Source organism: Manis javanica, chromosome 8 (assembly GCF_040802235.1).
Source record: "Manis javanica isolate MJ-LG chromosome 8, MJ_LKY, whole genome shotgun sequence".
In the NCBI taxonomy this organism is placed as follows: Eukaryota; Metazoa; Chordata; class Mammalia; order Pholidota; family Manidae; genus Manis; species Manis javanica.
Window position 1 is genome coordinate 27,793,994 of NC_133163.1, and position 20,858 is coordinate 27,814,851.

At 51.2% G+C, this 20,858-nt stretch overlaps 1 protein-coding gene across 8 annotated transcripts in view; it reads left to right on the plus strand.

Annotated features, from left to right (window-relative positions):
• MIDEAS (mitotic deacetylase associated SANT domain protein) overlaps positions 1–20,858 on the plus strand; it is a 59,016-nt gene that overhangs the window by 25,343 nt on the left and 12,815 nt on the right. For 5 of the 8 annotated variants that reach the window (XM_036994774.2, XM_036994883.2, XM_017660500.3 and 2 more), the window contains exons 2-3: positions 15,541–17,229; positions 18,352–18,648. In XM_036994774.2, coding sequence (XP_036850669.2) covers positions 15,787–17,229; positions 18,352–18,648 — 1,740 coding nt within the window. In that variant the 5' untranslated portion in view covers positions 15,541–15,786. Of the gene's footprint in view, positions 1–6; positions 1,183–15,540; positions 17,230–18,351; positions 18,649–20,858 lie in introns of those variants that run through there. The other 3 variants (XM_017660503.3, XM_073242146.1, XM_073242148.1) reach the window with 3 other exon arrangements.

The following is a 20,858-nucleotide window of genomic DNA, read 5'->3' on the forward strand; positions in this document are numbered from 1 at the left end:
TCTCACCCCTTGCACCCCGGCGCAGCTGGCGCACCCCAGACCTATCATCCTGCTCGGCCGCCCCCGCACGCCCGCGCCGCTGCGGCCTGCAGAGCTCTCCTGGCGCCTCACCGCGTGCTGGGTTTGGTGGTGCCTGTCCGGAACTCGGGAGCCTGGGTTTCGCCTGGACTCTGTATATGGCCAGCATGGTGGGGGTAGTCATACCCCGCTCTCAACTAACACGTAAAGAAGCGTGTGCACCAGATTGCCTTTCTGAGGGTCCCCACCCAAGCCTCTGGATAAAGCTTGGTGCTGTCTTGGGGTTATCGAGCCTCGGCCCCAAGGAAGGCAGTCCTGGAGAGGTACCTGCCACTCAAAGTGGAGGCCACTGGGTATTCCATTCAAGCCTCCAGAGCGAGCTGCTGGGAGGATGAAAGGGGAAGTTACTCACCTCACTTAAAACTTTGTTGGTCAGAGCTTTAGTGGCTACTTCCTGCTTCTTCCATCCCACATCGGACCTATGTGCCTTGCATAGGGGCCTGTGGATCCTGCATAGGGGCCAGTAGGATGGGGGAGAGCTGGCTGGCCTTCTCTGGCTGTGGAGGGCGCCGCGGCACGTGTGTGCGGGGATCCCTGTTGGCAGTTGTGGCCGGGAGGGGAGGTCTGGCTTGCTGCTGTAGGGGAATCTTGGCTTGGTAGCGGCCTGGAGGTCTTGCCTCTCTCCTTGTGCCTGCAGCTTCAGGGCTGAGACTGGAGGTCTAGGGAAGGTGGAAGAACTGCAGCTCTTAGAAGAAGCCTCTCCTTAGCGGAGGAAACCATTTGTCTTGCTCCAGAACCTGCCAGGGATGGTATGACACCTGCCTTTTTAAGATCAGGGAAGGGTACCCTTTCCAGGCTGTTAGATGGCTTCAGGAGGAAGGGGGAAAGGAGAAACCTTCCTAGTTGAGAATTTATGGGTCCTCTTTTTCCTTCTGCTCTGGACAGTGAATAATAGGGGTATAAACATTCAATTACTGCGATAAGCTATCTCATTGCGTGGCCCTGGCCCAGTCTCCATTCTAATTGGATTGGCCTCTGGCTGGTTACTGTGGTCTGAGAGCTCCCAGGGGACAAGAGGATGAAGAACCTGGAAGGCATCCCCCAGAACACACAGCCTGCTCTGGGACAGCCTGCCTACGGCAGTGTGGCTTCTCCAAGTGCCAGGTAGGACCCCACTCCCTGTGGCTCTGTCAGCATCTCCCTCCACCCAGAAAAGAATACCCTGGAGTCCCATGGAAATGAGAATTCAACTTTTAAATGTGGGATTCAAAAATAGGCTGAGTGTTTAGCCCTGTGGACTGCTGCTTTTAATAAATGGAGGGGGAAAAAAGACAATATGCAGTTACAGATTCAGCTGGGGACCTCCCATGGCTGCAGAAGCCAGGGAAGGGCTGCCCAGTGGAGCCAGGGCCTCGGGGCCCCTGAATGGAAGAAGAGAGGAATGGGAGCAGGATGGGGGGAGGCACGTACAGGGCATAGTGCCCTGGAAGGGGAATGGGCCCAGTCCGGTAATCTTTGGCCTTGAGAGCCCCTCTCCTGCAGTTGGGTCTCCCAGAAGGAAACCTTGCTAACAGTGGAGTGTGGGTGGCCACAAGTAGCTTAGAGATTCCTGCCTATCCTAGTTCTGTTTCAAACACCACTTCTTTTGAGATGTCTTAGTCTTTTTCTGAATACTCATTTCTACCTTATGTAGTCATTTGTGCACATTATTAAAGTGCCATGGTCAAAAAGCTCAGAGCTAGAGTCTCTTCACCTCCTTCACAGAGTTGGAGTGGGGATTCTGCAAGTTAGTATATAGTAAACGGTCAAACGCTGAAAGGACATTTCAATATTATTGAAGCCTCTGCTCTAGTGTATGTACTGTGTTGTTCCCACCATAGGTTTCTCATAGATATTTAATATGTTAGCTAAACAAATAAATGGATGAAAGACCTCCATTTAAAAAATGTGGACTTGCATATGGTGGGCCCAGTGAGTCCCGTGGCTGGGGCTCATGCTGCACCATTAGTTTCAAAAGGGTTAGTTCTACCAGTGATTCTGGTGCTGGTGAGTCCCGTTTCCTGGCACTGCCCTACAGATGGCCTCCTGGAGAGCGTGTGCAGGTCATTCTGACCCCAGTGGGACCTTGGGGTGAAAGAGTGTGAAGCTTCCTGCCTGGGAATCTGCTAACCTGGCCAGGCCCGATTGGCACCTTTGCTGTTGTGTGTGCATGCATCAATACAGAAGCAGCCTGGGAGCTGCATTCTTCCCCAACTCACTACAGGCTGCATTTGTGGTCGCATTGTGTTGGAGAGGTTGCTCCTACACAGTAGAGCTCTGACTGTGTGGGGTTGAGCTAGATGAACTCTGTGCGCTGGACTAGAGCTAGATGGGGTGTGCTGAAATCCCTAGTTCTTACTTAAGGGATGTGTATTTGCATTTGAAGCAATGTTCAGGGTACCCTGAGACTGTACCGTCATTTCAGAAGCATTACAGCATAACTTCAGTTTTGGAAACTATTTGGAGTCCCAATTACCCTCCCTCCACCCCCAACACACACATGTACAGGGGCTCTCACAGTCACACACTTTGGAGCTATAACAGTAGAGCATCAATTCAGATTCCAGAGCCACCAAGCAAAACTTGTCCACACCCACTTCCGCCCCCACACTCAGAATGCCATTCCTGAGTGCTATGTGGACAGTAACTCTGGCAGTGACTCTGAAGGAAGCCTGCTGGTGCACAGGAACAAGGCCTGGGTGCGTACTCCAGCTTCTCCACTTGCTGTGACACTTAGGGCATTGCTTAACTTCCGGAGCCTATTTCCTCACCTGTAAAATGGGGATAATAATGATACTTCATAGGGTTGCTCTGAAGGTTCAACAAATCATGCGTGTTAAGTGACATGCATAGTAGGTACTCAACAGATAATGGCTATCATTCAGTGATTTACACCAAGTTGAGCTCTTTGCCTTTTACTCTTCCCAGGGAAGAGGAAACATAGGGTACCCTGCTTGTGGAAGGAAGGCAGTTTGAGGCAATGGGGCTAGTGTAAATGAAGCTCATTTTCTAACTCCCTAGACCCTGGGGCACAACTGTGCAATCCACTCTCACCTAGACCGCCTAGACCCTGGTGTCTGTGTACCTTTGCAAGGGATTCTGTCTCTGCAGCTGCGGGTTAGAGGCTTAGCTTCCCGGAGATCAGGTTGTGCTCTGGGGAACTTACCGCCCAGGCCGCAGGCTGAACTGCTCACGTGGGTAGAAGGAGGGCTGCTTTCTCAGCCAAGGAAAAAGTCCCCTTGTCTTTGCTTCACCTGAAGCCTCCCAACATGACCTCAGTGGAGGTTTGGGTGGAGCTGGGGTAGGAGTTGTTCCACCAAAGAGCACTTTGGCTTTTTCACTAACTGAAATAGCAGGGGTGGAATGGGGAGAGCACCAAGATATAAGAAAAAGGTTGCCATATTGTCAGAAAAGAGCTGGGGTTTTGCTGGGATGGGGGTGGGGTCTCCCTGAGGGATGTGATTGATGGCTGTGGTTTGTGGGGGCTGGTGGGGAGGAGAGGGGCTGGGGGCCGAGGCTTCCCTGGCAGTGGTTCTCTCCCTTTCTCTTCCTGGAACATGGCCTGGTGCTGTGGCCAGCTGGGGAAGGTGCTCCCTGTTCCCTCTGCCTTTCTCTCCAGCCACAGGGAGCTCGTGGTGAGAGCGTTATTTTTTCCAGGCTGCACTTCTTCCTCCTGGAGTCTCACGGACTGGGGTAGGAAACAGCCAGGGCAAGGTTTGTCCAGGCCTGAGCTTGGAGAGAGGGAAGTGTACCAGGCTTGCAGCCAGAAGGGGGTTCCCTTAGAGGCCACCCAACTTCTCTGAGGAAACGGGGTCCAGAGAGGAAGGAAAATGGGGAGGGATTTCAATTCCCAGCTTTTTCCAGTAGTTGGGCAGACAGAGGCCCCAATCCAGCTTGTGGTTGCCATAATTTGCCAGTTCTTTGGGGGAGTCCCAGAATGAGAAGGGAGCTCAGAAATGCTGGCACCCCTGGCAGTGCCCTCAGGATGGCCTTTCTCTCTGCTTGCCCCCACCCCCGCCCCACTTCCCAGCCTCCTGGCAGCTCCAGGGGCGTGTAACCCAGCTGCAGCTCACATCCCCCTCCTCACCTGACCTTGTTTTGTCTGACCTCCTCAGGTGACCCTGGGTCATAGGCCTGTGCTCCCCAGCACCCAGGAGTCACCACAGCCGGAAGGCATTTGGGGGCATCTTGTCCACCTACTTCATTTCCAAGTGGGGAGAAGCAGTGAGTTCCTTGAGGTTCGCATAAACTTGTCTCCACTTTCACTCTAGGAGGGTGGAGAGAGGAGCTTCTCCTGTGTCCTGCCCTTGTTCCCTGTCCCTCCCAGTCTGGAAGTCGGGAGGGCTGCCTCAGTACAGCAAGAGCCCAGAGGAATACTGTCTCGGCTCTGGGGTGTGGCTCAGTCTTCATCTGGCTCCAGAGTTATTTATTTGTCTGTGTGTGTGTGAGTGAGTTTTGTGGTCGGGAGACTGGATGTGAGTGAAAGCAGAAGTACCCACGCTATGTCGGCTATGCAGCAAGCAGATTGGCCCTTACCGTGACAGTGGGAGAGGAAGAGAGGGGCAGAGGCCCTGTGCCTGGAGGCTGCTGGTGCTCTTTAGCCTGCAGCCGTGCTTGCACACTGGAGCGTAAACAGCCCTTCCATGTTGCTAGCAGCTGCCTTTCCTTCCTGGCTTTGGGCAGAAGAGGTGCCAAAAATAACCGGGCGGGCACTTCCACTTGTGGGACAGACATTTCACTGTGGTGGCCTTGGGGCAGGCTTGCTTGCTCCGTGCAGACCCCATGCTTCTGGCCTCCCTGCCCACACTTCCTGTGGCCACCCCCCTCCCCAGCCTCCCTCAAGAGATGGCACTTTCCCTTTTATTGCTCTCCTTAGAGTGAGCCCAGGAGGGTGGAGGCTCCATTAGGGGCCTGGAAGCTCTACCAGGTATTATCTGGGGACTCTTGTCTCACCATGTCCCTGCAGGCCCTGCTGGCACAGCTGAGTGCAGGGAAGGCCTGTGCTGGGTGTGCTCCTCCTGGGTCCCCAGGCCAGATGCCGGGCATGCCTGCAGAGCCTGACACTATTGCTGAGATTCCTGGTCTCCTTGTCCTGCTCCTGTGAGGCTAGCCCTGCTCAGCCAGCCATGGAACTGGAAGAGTCAGACCACTCACTTCCCCACAGGATGCTAGGGCCTGACACAGTGCTGCTCCTGCCTAGCAAGGAGGAAAGGAAATCACATTTATTGAGTCCCTACTTTGTGCCAGGCACTTCATACGTATGTTAAGCTCATTTAATCCCACAATAACTATGAGATGAAGATATCGTACCCATTTACCAATAGGGAAACTGAGGCCCACAGAGAGGAGGGTGGTTGGAGGAGCCAGGACACATTCTGTCTGATCCTGAAGCTCTGTTTCTTTTTACTATGCAGCTCCCACACTTCTGGGCTATTTTCATGGGCACAGGGAACAGTGCTTTGACCCTTGGAATAAAGTGCTGATGGTAGGAATTCAGGCACCAGTAGACTGGCTGATAGGGAAGATATTTTGGTCTGGCACAAGTAGAGAAAGACTTCCTCTCCAGACACTTCACAGGATAGGCAGAAGCCCAGCCTGAGCTGTGAGGCCCTGCTATGGAGGACAATAGGCACATGGGAGTCAACTGTGTTGGGGGTGGGTTCATGCATGCACAGGAGGAGTGGGAAGGCTTACTTTGACCTCCTGGAGACTTTCCAAGTGTCCCCTACTCCCCAAATACCCAGCCTCCCTAGGCCTAGGATCAGCTCTGGGCCACAGCCTGGGGGTGGGTGGGACCTTGGGTCTCCCTCCTAGGCTGCTGGGTCTGACCCGGGGGGCCTCTCATTCCGGCTGGCTTGGCCCAGGTCTCAGAGAGCCTGACTGGTGTGTACTTGGGGCTTGGGCTGGATGCGCTGCCAGTGCCCAGTGCCAAAGGCCTCTGGGTGTATTTCAGGAACAATAAAGAATAAATCAACATAGGAGAAAAGGCCCTGCAGCAGCTGCTCAGAGACTGGAGAAATGCAAGGAATGTGTGAACATTTGGCAGAGGCCCTGGATCTTGACTGGGGCCTGAGAAAGGGCGTGACACTGACTGGATGCTGGGTGCTTGAAGCAGGTGGCTGGCTGTGCCCACTCCCCAGCCGGTCTAGGAGGCCCCAGATAGCCATGCTGACACCCCACGCTGCTGGCAGCAACTTTTTGTGCCTCTTGGTCACTTGGAGATATTGGGGAGCATAATGTCCCCATTCTTTTGCTCCAAACCATCAACTCCAGGGAGGTCTTGTTGCCTGCTGGAGCTGGCTAGGCAGGAGAGCCTTGGCTTAGAAGACAGCACACTAGACTCGCCCTGCCCCACCTCTGCCAGGAAGGAGATGAACCAAACACCAAGGACCTGGCAGTGTCAGGTCTGAGGGTGTATAGAATGTGAGAATGTCTACCTGGGAGGCCCTGACCACAACTCTACTCAGATAATCAGCCACATGTCCTTGGGCAAGTCACTTTACCTCTCAGGGCTTCAGTCTCATCAGTCATGACACAGAGATTTGGACCAGTGATCTTTGGAGTGGGTGGGCACTACCTATCTCCCTTACTCAGGCTGTGCAATAAACAACCTTCCTTTAAGAACTCGACGTTCTTTGTGGGGTTCTCTCAGAAGACACCCTTCTGAGAGCCCCATGCCAAGAGGTGAGTTGCTATGACTGGGGCTGATGCTCAGTGCCCTGGATAGGGGCCACTGGCACAAGTAGGAACCCAAGCATGGAGCTGACTTGACCCAGATCACAGGGTGCCAGGGGAAGGGACAGGAGCCTAGGCCCCACGGGGACTTGGGGAATCTGACAAGCCAGGAAAGTCAAGGCTTTATTTTTAAAGAGCTGTTAGCCGCACGTGGGTGTGGGGCTGGAGAGTGTCGAGGGGTGTGGCTTCCTCTTGAGCAGATTTTAAGCCTTCCACAGGTTGGCCCAGTCAGTGGTGCTAATCACCAGTAGCCTCTTCATCTTCAGTCACTCCTCTCCCAGGCCTCTCTCACCCACCTCCCCTGACCAGCCACACTTCCACTGCACATCACAGTGGTTTGCAGGCTAGCTGAAGCAGCTTTCCTGGCAGAAGATGTGAGCAGCCCTGGGGCTGCTGCCATCCATCCCAGACAGCCTGGTGTGGCCCCCAAGCAGGAGGCTGAGCCTGAAGCCCTGGGAGGAAATTTGCAGAAAGGACTCTGGGTTCCAGTCTTGCCTTTCCTCTGTGCTCCTGTGACCTTGTAAGTTATTTGATCCCTTGCATCATTGGAGTCCTCACTGAGAAAGGGGGAGAGTAATCAAACCTACCTTGTTGTGAAGATTGAACAGGATCACGTACATAGAGTGCTTAGCACCATGTTTGGCATATGGATATACTCTCAAGAATGCTAGAGGTGGTGATGATGGTAAACTAGGAAGCTTTATTTTTGTGATGCTGGGATTTCACCCTGGCTTTAAGCCCCGCCCAGTGTCTTGCCAAAAGGTGAGGACTGCCTAAATGGAGGCATGAAGCATCTTTACTGGAGTACTTGGTTCTAGGTCCTGCTCTGCTCCTCGCTGTGTATCTGCAGGCAAGTTTCTTTCCTTCTCAAGGCTGCTTTGTGGAATGAGGAATGGACTAAAGGAACACTGACATCCTTGATACTTGGAATCTGTTCAACTTCCCCAGCTGGGCCCTGCTTTACTGTTTGGCTCTGAAGAGAGGTGCAAACCACTTTTCTCCATGTATTATAGAGGCTTTTACTCCTAAGAGAGATTCTGCTGAACCTGCAGCTCCTGACTCCGTTCTGCAAACCCCCCACCTCAAAACCCTATGCACTCTCCCAGCTTTCCTGGGCTTCTACAGATGCCTGCAATCTTGAGGGGAGCCTGCTTCTGGCCGACTGAGGCTGGGATTATTTCTTGCAGGGGAGTGTTATATACTGTGCTCTACTTGGAAAAGCCCTCAGGAAAAGGAGCAGCTCTGGGAGGGAGCGTGAGGAAGAGGAGGGTCCACAGCTGGCTTTGTGGGGTTCTCAAGTGCAGCATTCCTTCTGAGGCCCACAAGTTTTGGGATTTTTCTGGAGGGATGATGGAAAGACCAGGGACTCTGAAGGGAGACGACAAGGATTTGAATATTGCTTCTGCCACCTTAACATCAGAACATGTTTCCTTCTGTAGAATGGGGATAGTAAGACACTTCAGTGGAAGTTTAAAGCTTCGGTTATGTCAAGTGGAGGAAATGCTGTGTTAATGCTAGTTTCCTTCTTGGGAGATGGATCGGCCTTTTGGATATTCTGTAGACTGCCTCGGGGAGGGAAAATATTTGCCTGTGGCCATTTTCCCAGGGAGAAGCAGGGCTGCATAACAAGCTGTTATGGCCCCAAAGACTTCCTCTCCCTCCCCCAGCTGTTTTGATTCTGGGATGAAGCTTGGGGTCAGGTTCAGTGTGTTTTTGTGGGGGATGGGAGAGAGGCTACCCCGGCATTTGCAAAAGTCTGAATCTGTGGCTTTCTAGGGCTGTGTAGAAGGTGTGGAGGACATGGTCTGAGTAAGGAGGGAGTGGCTTTTCTGAGCTGGGAGAACTTAACAAGTTACTTCTAACTTTAATTTCCTGTAAATTCCCCAAATTTTCTTCTGTTAATTGATATCTAGTTCTGTCTCATTTTGATTGTAGAACATACTTCATATGATTTAAACCCTTTTACATTTATAGAGGCTTGCTTTATGGCCCCATTTGCGATCTATTCTAGAGAATATTCCATGTGCCCTTGAGAAGAGTGTATATTCTACTGTTGGGTGGAATGTTTTTTAGATATCCAAATATTTGGTTTAGTTTGGTTTAGTGGCTTTATAGTGTTCAAGTCTTCTGTTTCCGTATTGATCTTCTGTTTAGTTGTTCTGTCCATTCTTGAAAGTGTAGTATTGAAGTATCCAACTGTTATTGTTGAATTGTCTATTTCTTCTTTCAATTCTGACAGTTTTGGCTTCATGTATTTTGGGGGCTCTTGTTAGGTGCATATATGTTTATAATTATAATATCATCCTGCTGGATGGGTACTTTTATCATTGTAAGTGTCCTTCGTTGTCTTTAATAAGAATTTTTGTCTTAAAGTCTATTTTATCTTATATTATCATAGCCATTCCAGCTCCCTTTGGTTACTGTTTGCATGGTATATCTTCTTCCATCCTATTACTTTTCAACCTATTTGTATTTTTGAATCTTAAGTGTCCCTTGTAAGCCCCATGTAGTTGTATTGTCTTTTTTTTAACCCATTTTCCCATCCTCTACCTTTTAATCAGTGTTTAATCTATTTACATTTAAAATAATCATTGATAAGGTAAGATTTATATCTCCCATTTTGCTATTTGAGTTCTTACATTTTTTTGTTCTTCTGTTACTCTGTCTTCTTTTGTGTTAGTTTTTTGCTTTTTTTTTTAAATGTACCATTCATGACCTATAAAATGAGACAAAGAAGAGTGAGGGTTAAATGGGATATTGCCTGCAATGCATCTAGCCCAATGCCTGGCAAATAATAAGTGCTCAGAAGACATGGGCACTCAGCTGGGCCTCAGGCACCAACTGCTGGTCAGTGCTAGGGCTAGCTGAGAGCAAAGTCCACCAAGGCTCTGTGGGATTGCTCATGTCTGCTGGGCAGGGAACAACACTCTGGCTGGCCACTCCTTTGGGGAATGAGGAACATTAGGTCCTTGGAAACTGCATTATACAAGGCCCTGACCCTCTAGCCTTTCTGCTGCTCCAGCACCTGGGCACCATCTGGGTTGCTTATGAAGCATGGAAGATATCCCAGTGCCCCTGACCCCTCACCAAACCCATGAACCAATCTCTCAAGGTAGGTTTGAGAACCACTAGTCCATAAAGATGGGCAGCAGGGTGTGACAAAGGAGATACTTGGTTTGGAGTTGGCTGGCTTGGATTTGAATTCTGGCTCCTCCCTTGTAAGCTGAAACAGGTTTCTTTTCAACCTTTCTTCATTTCTCAGATGGGAATAAGTGGTTACACAAGTGATGCTCACACACATTGGGCATGTGGGCAGTGCTGGCAGCTACTACTTCATGGGCATATGGCAGTTGCTTGTAACAGAGGTGTTTCTTTGATCCTGGACACAGGCCTTGTCCTCCCTGGCTCAAAGGGAGGAATCAGTGAGTGGCAGCTCCTGGATCAGATACCTGGTTTCCTGACAACTAGTCCACCGCTTTCTCCATTGGGCCACACTGCCTCCAGGCCCTACTCAATGGAAGGGAATTGAAGAAGCATGGAGTAGTGGTTAACACCAAGTAAGAGCACAAGGATTCAGAAAAGGTGAGAACAGGATATGCTGGAGGGCTGCCTGGAAGAGGTAGCCTTGAAGGAAGGCAGTTTGTTAGAGTGGAGGCAGGGCTTCCAGACATAGGAAACAGCTACAGCAAAGGCTCAAAGTCAGGGAACTCTCTCCAGGGTCAACTCTTCCCTGTGTGTATCTCTAGCCTTTGTACGGACTGTGTGACATTATAATCAGTGTGTGTTTCTGTGTCTCTCCTCCGTGGACTGGGAGGTCTGTGCAGGTAGGGACTATGCCTTGTTTTCTGTGTCTCCTAGAGCCTGGCTTGCAGCAAGTGCTCAGCATATGCTTGTTGAACAGATGAAGGGCAGTGAGCAAACCTGCAGAGCTGCAGAAGGTGTGGTGAGGAAGTGGCAGGGTGAGAGCATGTTAAGGAGGCCCTCCAAGTGACCTCCTCTGCATCTTGGCCTGGAGCAGTCTGCCACTGGGGCTCAGGCACAGACTCCAGAGAGCTCTGCCCTTGCCAGGAAGCCAAGCTTTCCTAGTAGGCCCTTCCCAGAGCAGCCTCTGGTGGTATGAGCCCTGTCCCATATAGGGATGGTGGTAAGGAGACCAAGAATCCAACCAGTCCCCAGGAAGTCCTGGCCAGGGTTTAGTCACTTAAGGACCTGGCTGCAGGGACATTTGCTGCATTTCTTCTGGAGAGAGCCTAAACCTGTCAGCTGCTACCTTACTCCCCTGGGATTCCTGAATCCTGTTGGAAGGGGTTTTCCTGGGCTGCCTGATTACCTGAAGGATGAGCAGGACTTGACCAGATGAAAAGGGTGGAAGGTGGCTGAGAAGAGGTAGTGCCTGGCCAAAGATCTGGAAGCAAAGCAGGAAAATCACATTGGAGCGACAGCATTGCATGATGGCCCTACATGGCACGTTGAGCAAGGTGGCAGGAGCCAAAGTCTTCAGGGCTTGTGGGCAGGATGGGGAGTTCAGATTTTGTCCTAATGTAGCCTCTGTTTGGTGCTCAGGGAATTGGCTGGCTTAGAAATTCAGGGCCTGGTTAGATACCATATTTAGGTCTATTTTGCCGTGGGTTGGAGATGTATGAGCTGACCCCCCTTCTTCCTAGGGGTGGCCAAAGTTGTAACAGCAAGAGTTTGGAGCATTAGCTCCAAGGGGTCAGTTGTGTCCTCCAATCAACCCTCATCCCCATGTCAGAGCTGAGTCCCTGGAGGTGCTGAGACCAAGCTGGGCACCTGCTTCCTGGCCTTTGTAACCTTGACTCACAACAGTTTTGTCTCAGATGGCTGCACTGAATGTCCCAAGCTTGTGAGTGGCCCTGGTCCTCTCAGTGGTCATAGCCTGGCCCCTGTGGTGAGGGCTCACTGGGCACTCCTGGTGTATGCTGGATATGCGGCAGGGCTGCTGCTGGCACGTGCAGAACAGTATGTGTTCAGGTTGCCCTCCCTAAAGGGCATGGTGTCACCAACACCACAGAATTCCTAAAGGCCTTTCCAGCACCTTCTCTCATGTGTCTGTAAAACACACATGTGGGTTCAGCACTGCTTTCATCCAGAGAGATGAAGTGCTTCTCACCACAGATCCTCCTGAAAGCCTCACAGGTCCCTGACCACTTATCTCAGACACTTAGCTTGTCTTCTGCCCAGGGGTACCTACGTGTCTGGTCAGGATCTGTTGCAGCAGCAAGGTATCTGGAAGAAAGGAAGAGTAAACAGATTTTGTCCTAACGTAGGACAGACACACAGGCAATGAGCTGCAGCGGCTGGAGCCGCATGGTGGCTGCGGGTTTCCTTTTGCAGTGTTCCTGCATCTCTCGTCAGAGGCCCTGCTACTGGTCCCAGGAATGAATTGCCTGCAGGAGTTCCTCATTATACTCTCTTTTCTGCAGCCTCAGGAAGTTGGTCCATTGGTCAGCATCCTTTGGAAAGATGGCTACCTTCCTAGTCCTTACTGCAAGGAAGGCCAGGCTGACTTCCACCTGAGAGACAGACAAGTGGGGTGGGCAGAAGAAATGGAAGGAATCTGCTCAGTCCTGCCCAGAGTTGCAGGCTGTGAGGTACAAGTGGGGCATGAGAGCTGGGAGCCCCACCAGCAGCAATTAGAACTGAGGCAGGGGTGGGCTTTCAGGGCTGGAGAGTTGGGGCCCAAGTGGCCAGTGCAGTAAGGCCTGCACTGCAGGGGGACCTCAAACACCTGCTGGCCCCACTGTGGTGAGGTTCCTTCCTTTCCCTCCCTTCCTACAGGACCCAGGGTCTTAGCTGTATTGGGAGAGTATAGGAGAGGTTTGCCTGCCAAAAGTTCAGTCAGGGTAGGGTGCTTCTCACTGCCAAAAAAAGAGATACCTGTGTCCAGAAAATCCTTGTTCTGCAACAGTGGGGAGCATGCTGTGGAAGGTAGGTGGGCAGAGAGGGACCTGGTATCTTAGAAGCATGTCTTAGGGATGAGGAATATGAGCTTGGTCTTGGAGTCAGATAGACGTAGGTTCAAATGCTCATTCTGCAACTACTGTGTGACCACTGGCAAGCTACTGAGCCTTATCTAGCTCACCTGTAAGGCGGAGGTTCCCAGGCATCTTCCACTCTTCTCCCTATACCCTAGCTAACAACCTTTCTTCCCTGAGGGTCCCAGGGCTGGATGTCTGTGCTTCTATCACTCTGAGCCTTCTAGTGGATTATGACAGGGAGGCCTCTGCAGAAGATTCTGGGTCAACTCAGTCCCCCCAGAATCGGTCCCCTTGATTTCTTCTAAGCAAGTCCCTGGCCCAGCTTTGGAAACCCGCTTGGTCCTCCTTGATGTGCAGAGTTGGGGGTGCGAGCCCGCCAAGCCAAGCCCTCCTGGGCCTGACCCAAGAGGCAGCCGCAGGTGAGCCAGCATGGGACAGGCAGGGAGAGCACAGCCCTGGAGCCCCATTGGAAGATTCCTTCCTCATCTCCCTCAGCCTAACCAGCAGAGCTCACTGTCCCCTAGGTGCTGAATGGCCATCCCTGTGCCTGGGGCTTGCACACTCTTCATCAGGTGCACACTCACACGTGCACCCAGTCCCATCTGCCACGTGGGCTTTCCCTTCCTCCAGGCCCCCAGCCCAAGCCGAGCTGTGCTGTGGCTCACACGGCAACAGGGCTGTGATGGGAGGGGGTGGTCTGTGTGCTGTTGGGGGAGGGGAGGCACGGGCTGCATGTGACTGCAGCCCCCTGGAGACACGTGGGCCTGCCAGCTCCCTCCACCGCCTCCCTTCAAGCCCGTTCTTCCTTCCTCTGTCTTGGTTCTGCAGACGTGTATCGTATTGTTCATGCTGATTGGACAGGCAGAGCCGGATTCCTGTAGCTTGGACAGTCCCACCCTGCAGCTGCACAGTGGTGCGCAGGGTTCTTGTCAATCAGGGGTCTGGCTCCTGGGTCTTCTCTCTGAATTGTGTTGGCTATCAAGGAATGAGAGTTTAAAAGCAAGAGAGAGGGGTTTGCTCAAAAAGTGGTTTTCTGTGGCCCCCAGCGCTCTCTGGTTCACATCCTCCCCCTGGTGTGGGGGCCGAGTGACTTGGATGCCCTCCCTGGTCTCTCTCCATCCCCCAACTTCCATATGACAAAGGGGTGCAAGCAGGGAGAGTCTCTCTCTCACTTCAGGGCCAGGAGCTGAGGAAGGAAATGGAGGAGGAAGTTCCTCCTCTACTGGGTGCTGGGCGAAAGTGAAAGGCAGGCTGCGGGCCAGAGTGAGTCAATGCAGCTCCGGGAGGGGAAGGGCTGCGGAGCTGCGGAAGCGTGCGGAACAGCGATAGTGCCCAGGCCCCCCTGGGCCGGCCGGGGCATCCACGGGTGTAGCCAGGCCTTCGACCGAGAGCCTGTCGGTACCGCCCAGCCCCAGGCCTCCTGCGGCTGCGAACAAGGACTTGGAGCACCAAAGGTCTGAGGTCTGGGGTCAGCCTGGACCTGCAGATTTATTTCCCAGAAATTCAGTACCTCCCTCCACCTCCCCTCCCCTCCTTCCTATCCTGACTGGCTAGGGACCAGAAACTCAGCTTGGGGAAGAGGTGGGCCCTGTAGCTCTCACCCTAACCAACTTCCCAGGAAGGAAAGAAAGAAAGAAAGTCTTTGAAAATATATGCAAGTTGTGCATGTAAGTTGTAACTTACATGTAGGTAGTAAAAATACATGTAAGTTATAAAATACTGGTGTCTATTCTCTCTGTTTTGAAGAAAGATACAGAGAGCAACCTCTTTGTTTTTTAATCAAGTTAGAAAACAAACACAGAAACGCTATGAGATATTAATGATGCCTTGTCATAGAGAAACCTTCTGGACCCAAATTCTAACAATTAACATCCCCTCAGATTGCATGGTGGTTAGGCTCCTCCTTTGCTCCGAATACCTTGAGCTCGTTGGCAGCTGGAGGAGGTGGGTGGGAACTGCTGACGAGCTTCCAGGCTGGATCCTGCCTCCAGCTCACCGGGGCTGCAAAACAGGTTCTTTGCTAGTTTGGGGAAGACTGGCAGCTACAGTCAGACTCAGCAGCACCTCCCAGGGGTGGGGCTAGGACCTGACACACCCTTCTGGGGCCTCATCTACATGCCTCAGTGCAAAGGACGTCAGCCTCTCTGGGCCCTGGACTCTGCAAGGAGCTGGTGGGCTCCCAACCCTGGGCAGCACAGTTGGGAATGACCCCTGTTCTCCACTTACTGTGTCTGAGATGGGCTCGAACCATCAGAGGAGGCACTGGCTGAATAAAGCTCCTTCTGGGTCTGGTGGGGAAGCATGGACAAATGTGAGGGGACCAGGCCTGGCTGCCCAGGGGGAAGAGGCCTGGCTTAAGAGGAGAAAGCCCAACCTGTACTCTATTACCCATTTTCCCACCTTGATCACGGGAGCTGGGACTGGATCTCAGTCCCACTTGTCCCCGGGCAGGTGTCTTTGTTCAGTGCACAAATAACAACCAAATGCAACAGTCCTGGAGCCTAACCAGGAGCGTAAGGTGGTGGGACAAGAGAGGAGTTGCAGAGCACTCTGGGAGACGTCACTGCCTTCTGGTGGCTCTCCCCAAGGACCTGGCTCCTGGCTCACCAATGCTGCTCTGTGAACTAGGGCTTGCCCTCCGAGGCACGGGCCCTGAGGGCCAGAGAGACCTCTCCCTCCCTCACACTTGTGCTGACTTCTGGGGCCTCCTGGGAGGCTGTGGCTGATACTATCCTTCTTCTGTCTGTAGGATCCAGGGTCCAGTGAAGCACCATGAACCGGGAGGCATAGATGAGCCCAAGAGCCCTTCTGCAAGAAGGAAGAAGAGCCAGCAGTTCTTTCTCCTGTGCTTGACCGCATAGCCCAGCATTTTTCTCTGCCCCTGCTCTGCCCCCACCAGCTCCTGGACTAGGGCAGGGCTTCTGGCAGGACCCGCCCCCAGGGGATGGGCGACTGGTGAAGTAGGACTCACTGCTGGGGCCCAGTTGGCCACACCATGAACCTCCAGGCCCAGCCCAAGCCTCAGAACAAGCGGAAGCGTTGCCTCTTTGGGGACCAGGAAGCAGCTTCCAAGGAGCACTTACCACCCCTTCAGGCCCCACAGCAGCCCTCGGCCCCTCCACAATCCACCAGAGTGAAGGAGGAACCTTACTTTGGGCACGAGGGCCTGGCAGGAGCCACCCCTGCCTCCCAGTCTGTGGAACTGCCCCCTCCCAACAGCCTGGCCCTGCTGAACTCTGTGGTGTATGGGTCTGAGCGGACCACGGCAGCCATGTTGTCCCAGCAGGTGGGCTCAGTCAAGTGGCCCAACTCTGTGATGGCTCCAGGGCGGGGCCCAGAGCGTGGAGGGAGTGCTGGTGTCAGTGACAGTGGCTGGCAGCAGCAGCCTGGTCAGCCTCCACCCCATTCAACATGGAACCGCCACAGCCTGCCCCTCTACAGTGGACCCAAGGGGAGCCCCCATCCGGGTATGGCGGTCTCCACCTACTATAACCACCCTGAGGCACTGAAGCGGGAGAAAGGAGGGGGGCCACAGCTGGACCGCTATGGAAATGCAGTGCGGCCGATGATGCCCCAAAAGGTACAGCTGGAGGTGGGGCGGCCCCAGGCACCCCTGAACTCTTTCCATGTGGCTAAGAAGCCGCCAAACCAGACGCTGCCTCTGCAGCCCTTCCAGCTGGCATTCGGCCACCAGGTAAACCGGCAGGTCTTCCGGCAGGGCCCACCGCCCCCCAACCCGGTTGCTGCCTTCCCACCACAGAAACAGCAGCAGCAAGCAGCCCTACCCCAGATGCAGCTCTTTGAGAACTTCTATCCCATGCAGCAGCCGCCCTCTCAGCAGCCCCAGGACTTTGGCCTGCAGTCAGCTGGGCCACTCGGGCAGTCCCATCTGGCTCACCACAGCATGGCCTCCTACCCCTTCCCCCCAAACCCTGACATGAACCCAGAACTGCGCAAGGCCCTACTGCAGGAGTCAGCCCCGCAGCCTGTGCTACCTCAGGCCCAGATCGCCTTCCCCCGCCGCTCCCGCCGCCTCTCTAAGGAGGGCATCCTGCCTTCCACCACCCTGGATGGGGCTGGCACCCAACATGGACAGGAGCCCACCAGCAACCTGTTCCTACACCACTGGGCCCCACAGCAGCCACCAGCCAGCCATCTGGGGCAGCCCCATCCTGAAGCTCTGGGATTCCCTCTGGAGCTGAGGGAGGCGCAGTTGCTGTCTGATGGGGAGAGACTGGCACCCAATGGTCGGGAGCGGGAGGCCACCACCATGGGCAATGAGGAGGGTATGCGGGCAGTGGGCCTGGGGGACTGTGGGCAGGTGCTACGGGGTGGCGTGATCCAGAGCACTCGACGGAGGCGCCGGGTGTCTCAGGAGGCCAATTTGCTGACCCTGGCCCAGAAGGCAGTGGAGCTGGCCTCACTGCAGAACACAAAGGTGAGAATGGCATGGGATGGGGGCTGGACCTGGCCGAGGGCAGGGTGAGCCATGTCTGGGGTGAGGGGAGAACAAGTGACTCCAGGCCTACAAGGGCAGTTTTTCTTACCTTACTGAAGGAAATGGAAGAATCCATACCTTTCAGGGAATTATTAACTCGGAATGCAAGGAATCTCTGCATAGGTGCATCCATATCTGAAGGGAAGATGAGGTTTAGATATGCACAGGGTTGCAGGCAGGAAAGTGCAACACACCATTGTGGGTTGTCTTGTTCATTTGGGGCTTGAAGGACTGGGAGTAGGGAGAGGTGAAACCATTTCCAGATCCAGTATGCCAAAAGAAAAGAATATGGCAGTGTTCACACAGGTGATTATATCAGAATGTGTCATGCTGTCAAAATTGATGCATTTTGTTATGTGTAAACTATACCACATAAAGTTGATTGAAAAGAAAAAACAGTAACAATGGGAAAGATGAACAGAATATGAGTGTTGTACTTGGAGTTTCTTATACTTGATCACAAATCATTTATCATCAAACCCTATGAGAGGGCTGCTGTCATTTATCCCATTTTATTGCTAAAGAAGCTGAGACCCCAGAGGGATATCCCAAGGTCACAAAGCTAGGATAGAAGACTAGTGTCTGACTCCAAAGCTAGCATTTGCTCCTTCCTTCCTGTAGGGCCAGGATGATACATAGGAGGCTGCAGAATATGACTTGACTCCAGCCAGTTGGCCAGTGGGGAAATAGATACAAACACCACCCTTATCTTGCAATAGGTTTCTTGCTTATTTTCTTTTGCAGATGTTTTAAATATTTAGATACTATTTCATGTGCCATTCACTGTTCTAGCCAAACAAAACAATCCATAAGCCAACTGTGGCCTGAGATGGCCATCTGGGGACCCCTTTTCCAGGCCAGGATAGAAGGACCTGACAGAAGGGAGGTTATGTAGAGTGTTCAGGAATGTGGTGGGAGAAAATGGGGTCAGGGAAAGGCCAGATTGTTGAACCACTGGGAACCCTTGTGGGCGTTTGACTCCTTGAATCAAATGGGACCAGGACCAACAAATCAGAACTTATCTTCTAAACCTTGTTGCCATTCCCTCTCTTCCTTCTCCAGGATGCCAGTGGCTCTGAGGAGAAGCGGAAAAGTGTATTGGCTTCAACAACCAAGTGTGGGGTGGAGTTTTCTGAGCCTTCCTTAGCTGCCAAACGAGCACGAGAGGACAGTGGGATGGTTCCCCTCATCATCCCAGTGTCTGTGCCTGTGCGGACTGTGGACCCAACTGAGGCAGCCCAAGCTGGAGGTGTTGAGGATGGGAAGGGTCCTGAACAGAATCCCACTGAACACAAGCCGTCAGTCATTGTCACCCGCAGGCGGTCCACCCGTATTCCTGGGACTGATGCCCTTGCTCAGGTATGAGAGGCTCCTAATGCAAAGACCTCCAGTACCTGTGTGCTCCTGGAAGCCTAGTAACCTGCAGGAAAGAAAGGAGAATGTGACAGTGCAGAAGAGATTCAAACAACCCATGGGGATACTATTTATATTTTCCAAACCAAACTTCTGGGCAAATGCACTTATGGAGGACAATGAGACAGTTTTATACTTGAAATTGGGTCTGTCTAGGAAAATTTATGAAGTGTGAATTTCTATTATTTCAAGTCAGCAAATTTTAATTGGACTCCTAATATGGGTCATACCCTGTGGTAGGCACTGGGATGTAGAAGTGTTTGCTTGTTCTGTCAGTACAAACGTATGTATATTGAGATCTCCCACTAAGATTGAGGCTTTGTCTATTTCTTCTGTTAGTTCTGGCAGTATTTGTTTTATACATTTTGGTGCAATGTTATTAGCTGCATACTCATTTAGAACTGGATTAGACACTTTATTATTCTGCAATATCTCTTTTCATCTTTAGTAAACTTTTTGCTTTTTTAAGTCTACTTTGTCAAATATTTAGCTTTCTTTGGTTAGTGTTGGGGGTGGGAGAAGATGAAGGATGAGTGTGTCTTTTCCATCTTTTTATTTTCAGCCTCTCTGTATCCTTCTATTTAAAGGTGTATCTTTCAAGGGACATATAATAGGAGTTTGTTACTGTCTGTTCTAACAACCTTTGTCTTTTAATTAGAACATTGATAACAGTTTACATTTAATGTAATTACTAATATACTTGGGTTCAAATCTGCCATGCTGTTTGCTTTCTATTTATTCCATCCTGTTTTTTCCTTTATCCCCCTTCTTTGTTTCCTTTGATTTGGGTTGTTATTCCTTTTCCCCTCTTTATTAATGTATTAGTTACACACTTATTTATTACTCTTGGTGATTACCCTAGCAGCTTTTCTTATGTGGATTTCTGGGAGAGAACTAAGCCCTATAGAAAGGGATTTGCATGACTGTTTTCTCAATTCACCGGAGGACAGCACATAGCTAGTACCATTCTAGATGCATAGGACAGAAGTTAACTTGTTACATACAGTAAATGCTTTATGACTTTAGGTCTTCATTCTCTGGTTCAGAAGGGCTACTAGAGATTAAAGCATGCATTCTTGGTTTATTGAAATCTGAATTGGTACTTCTTCTGAGACAATGCAAAGTCCTTACAACACTTTAATTCCATTTTCCATCAACCCCTAACTTGTAGAATTATTAACATGTACTTTCATTCTGTCTATATTTTAACATCAACAGAACGTTGTAACATTGTTTTGTTCTGTTGTTCATTTTAGATTTACTTAAATACTGTTTTTGTTGCTTTTCATTTCTTCTCATATCTCCAACTAGGATCCCCATAGGTCTGTTTCCATTATCTGTTATTTCTTGTTTTTAAGTCACATCTTGATCTCTTGTATATCTGGTTATTTTTTATTGAATGTCAGAAATTACATATGAAAAATTATTGAGGTAATTAAGGACTCTAGATGATGTTCTCCTGTTCCAGAGAGGCTTTATCTTTGCACCTGATAAGTAGCAAAGGGCACTAGCAATTCTGAATTACTTTAATCAGATTGAGATGAGATTATTTGAAATTGGGCATTATTCCATGTGAGGACTAGTCTATTTCTGATTTACCTTTATTCTGAGATACAGCCCTTTGGAGTTCCAATCCAAAGCTTCAGAGTTTATCAGCCTCTCCTTCCTTGGCAAAACCTAAACTCCGACTTTAATTCTGTTAGCTCCTTGAATTTATTAAAGGCTCTACTCAGTGCATCCACCTCGAGAGAAAACACAATTCCAAATGCTGGGCTTACCTCTGACTTTCCTTCTTTTCCTGGATCTTGGCTCTTTCTTTGCCAATTTATTTGCTCTCTAATACCTTTAGAAATGGGTTTTTATATTGAGTTCGTATTTTCTAGTTATTCTGAACTAGAGAGTTGGCCTCAGACCTGTCCTCTTTTAAGAAAGGATAGAGGTTGGAGGCTGGAGGTCTGGGCAGCTTGTACTAAGGATGTCAGGAAGGAGCCTGAGCAACTACACCGCTCAACGTACCCATTTCATAGATGAGGAAATAGGTCTGGAAAAGGCAAGAGACTTACCCTAAGGTCATACAGTCAAGTAATGGCAGAGCTAGTCCTGGGATTTCTATCTCCTGAATGCCTGCCTATATTTTCACTACACCAGGCTTTTGG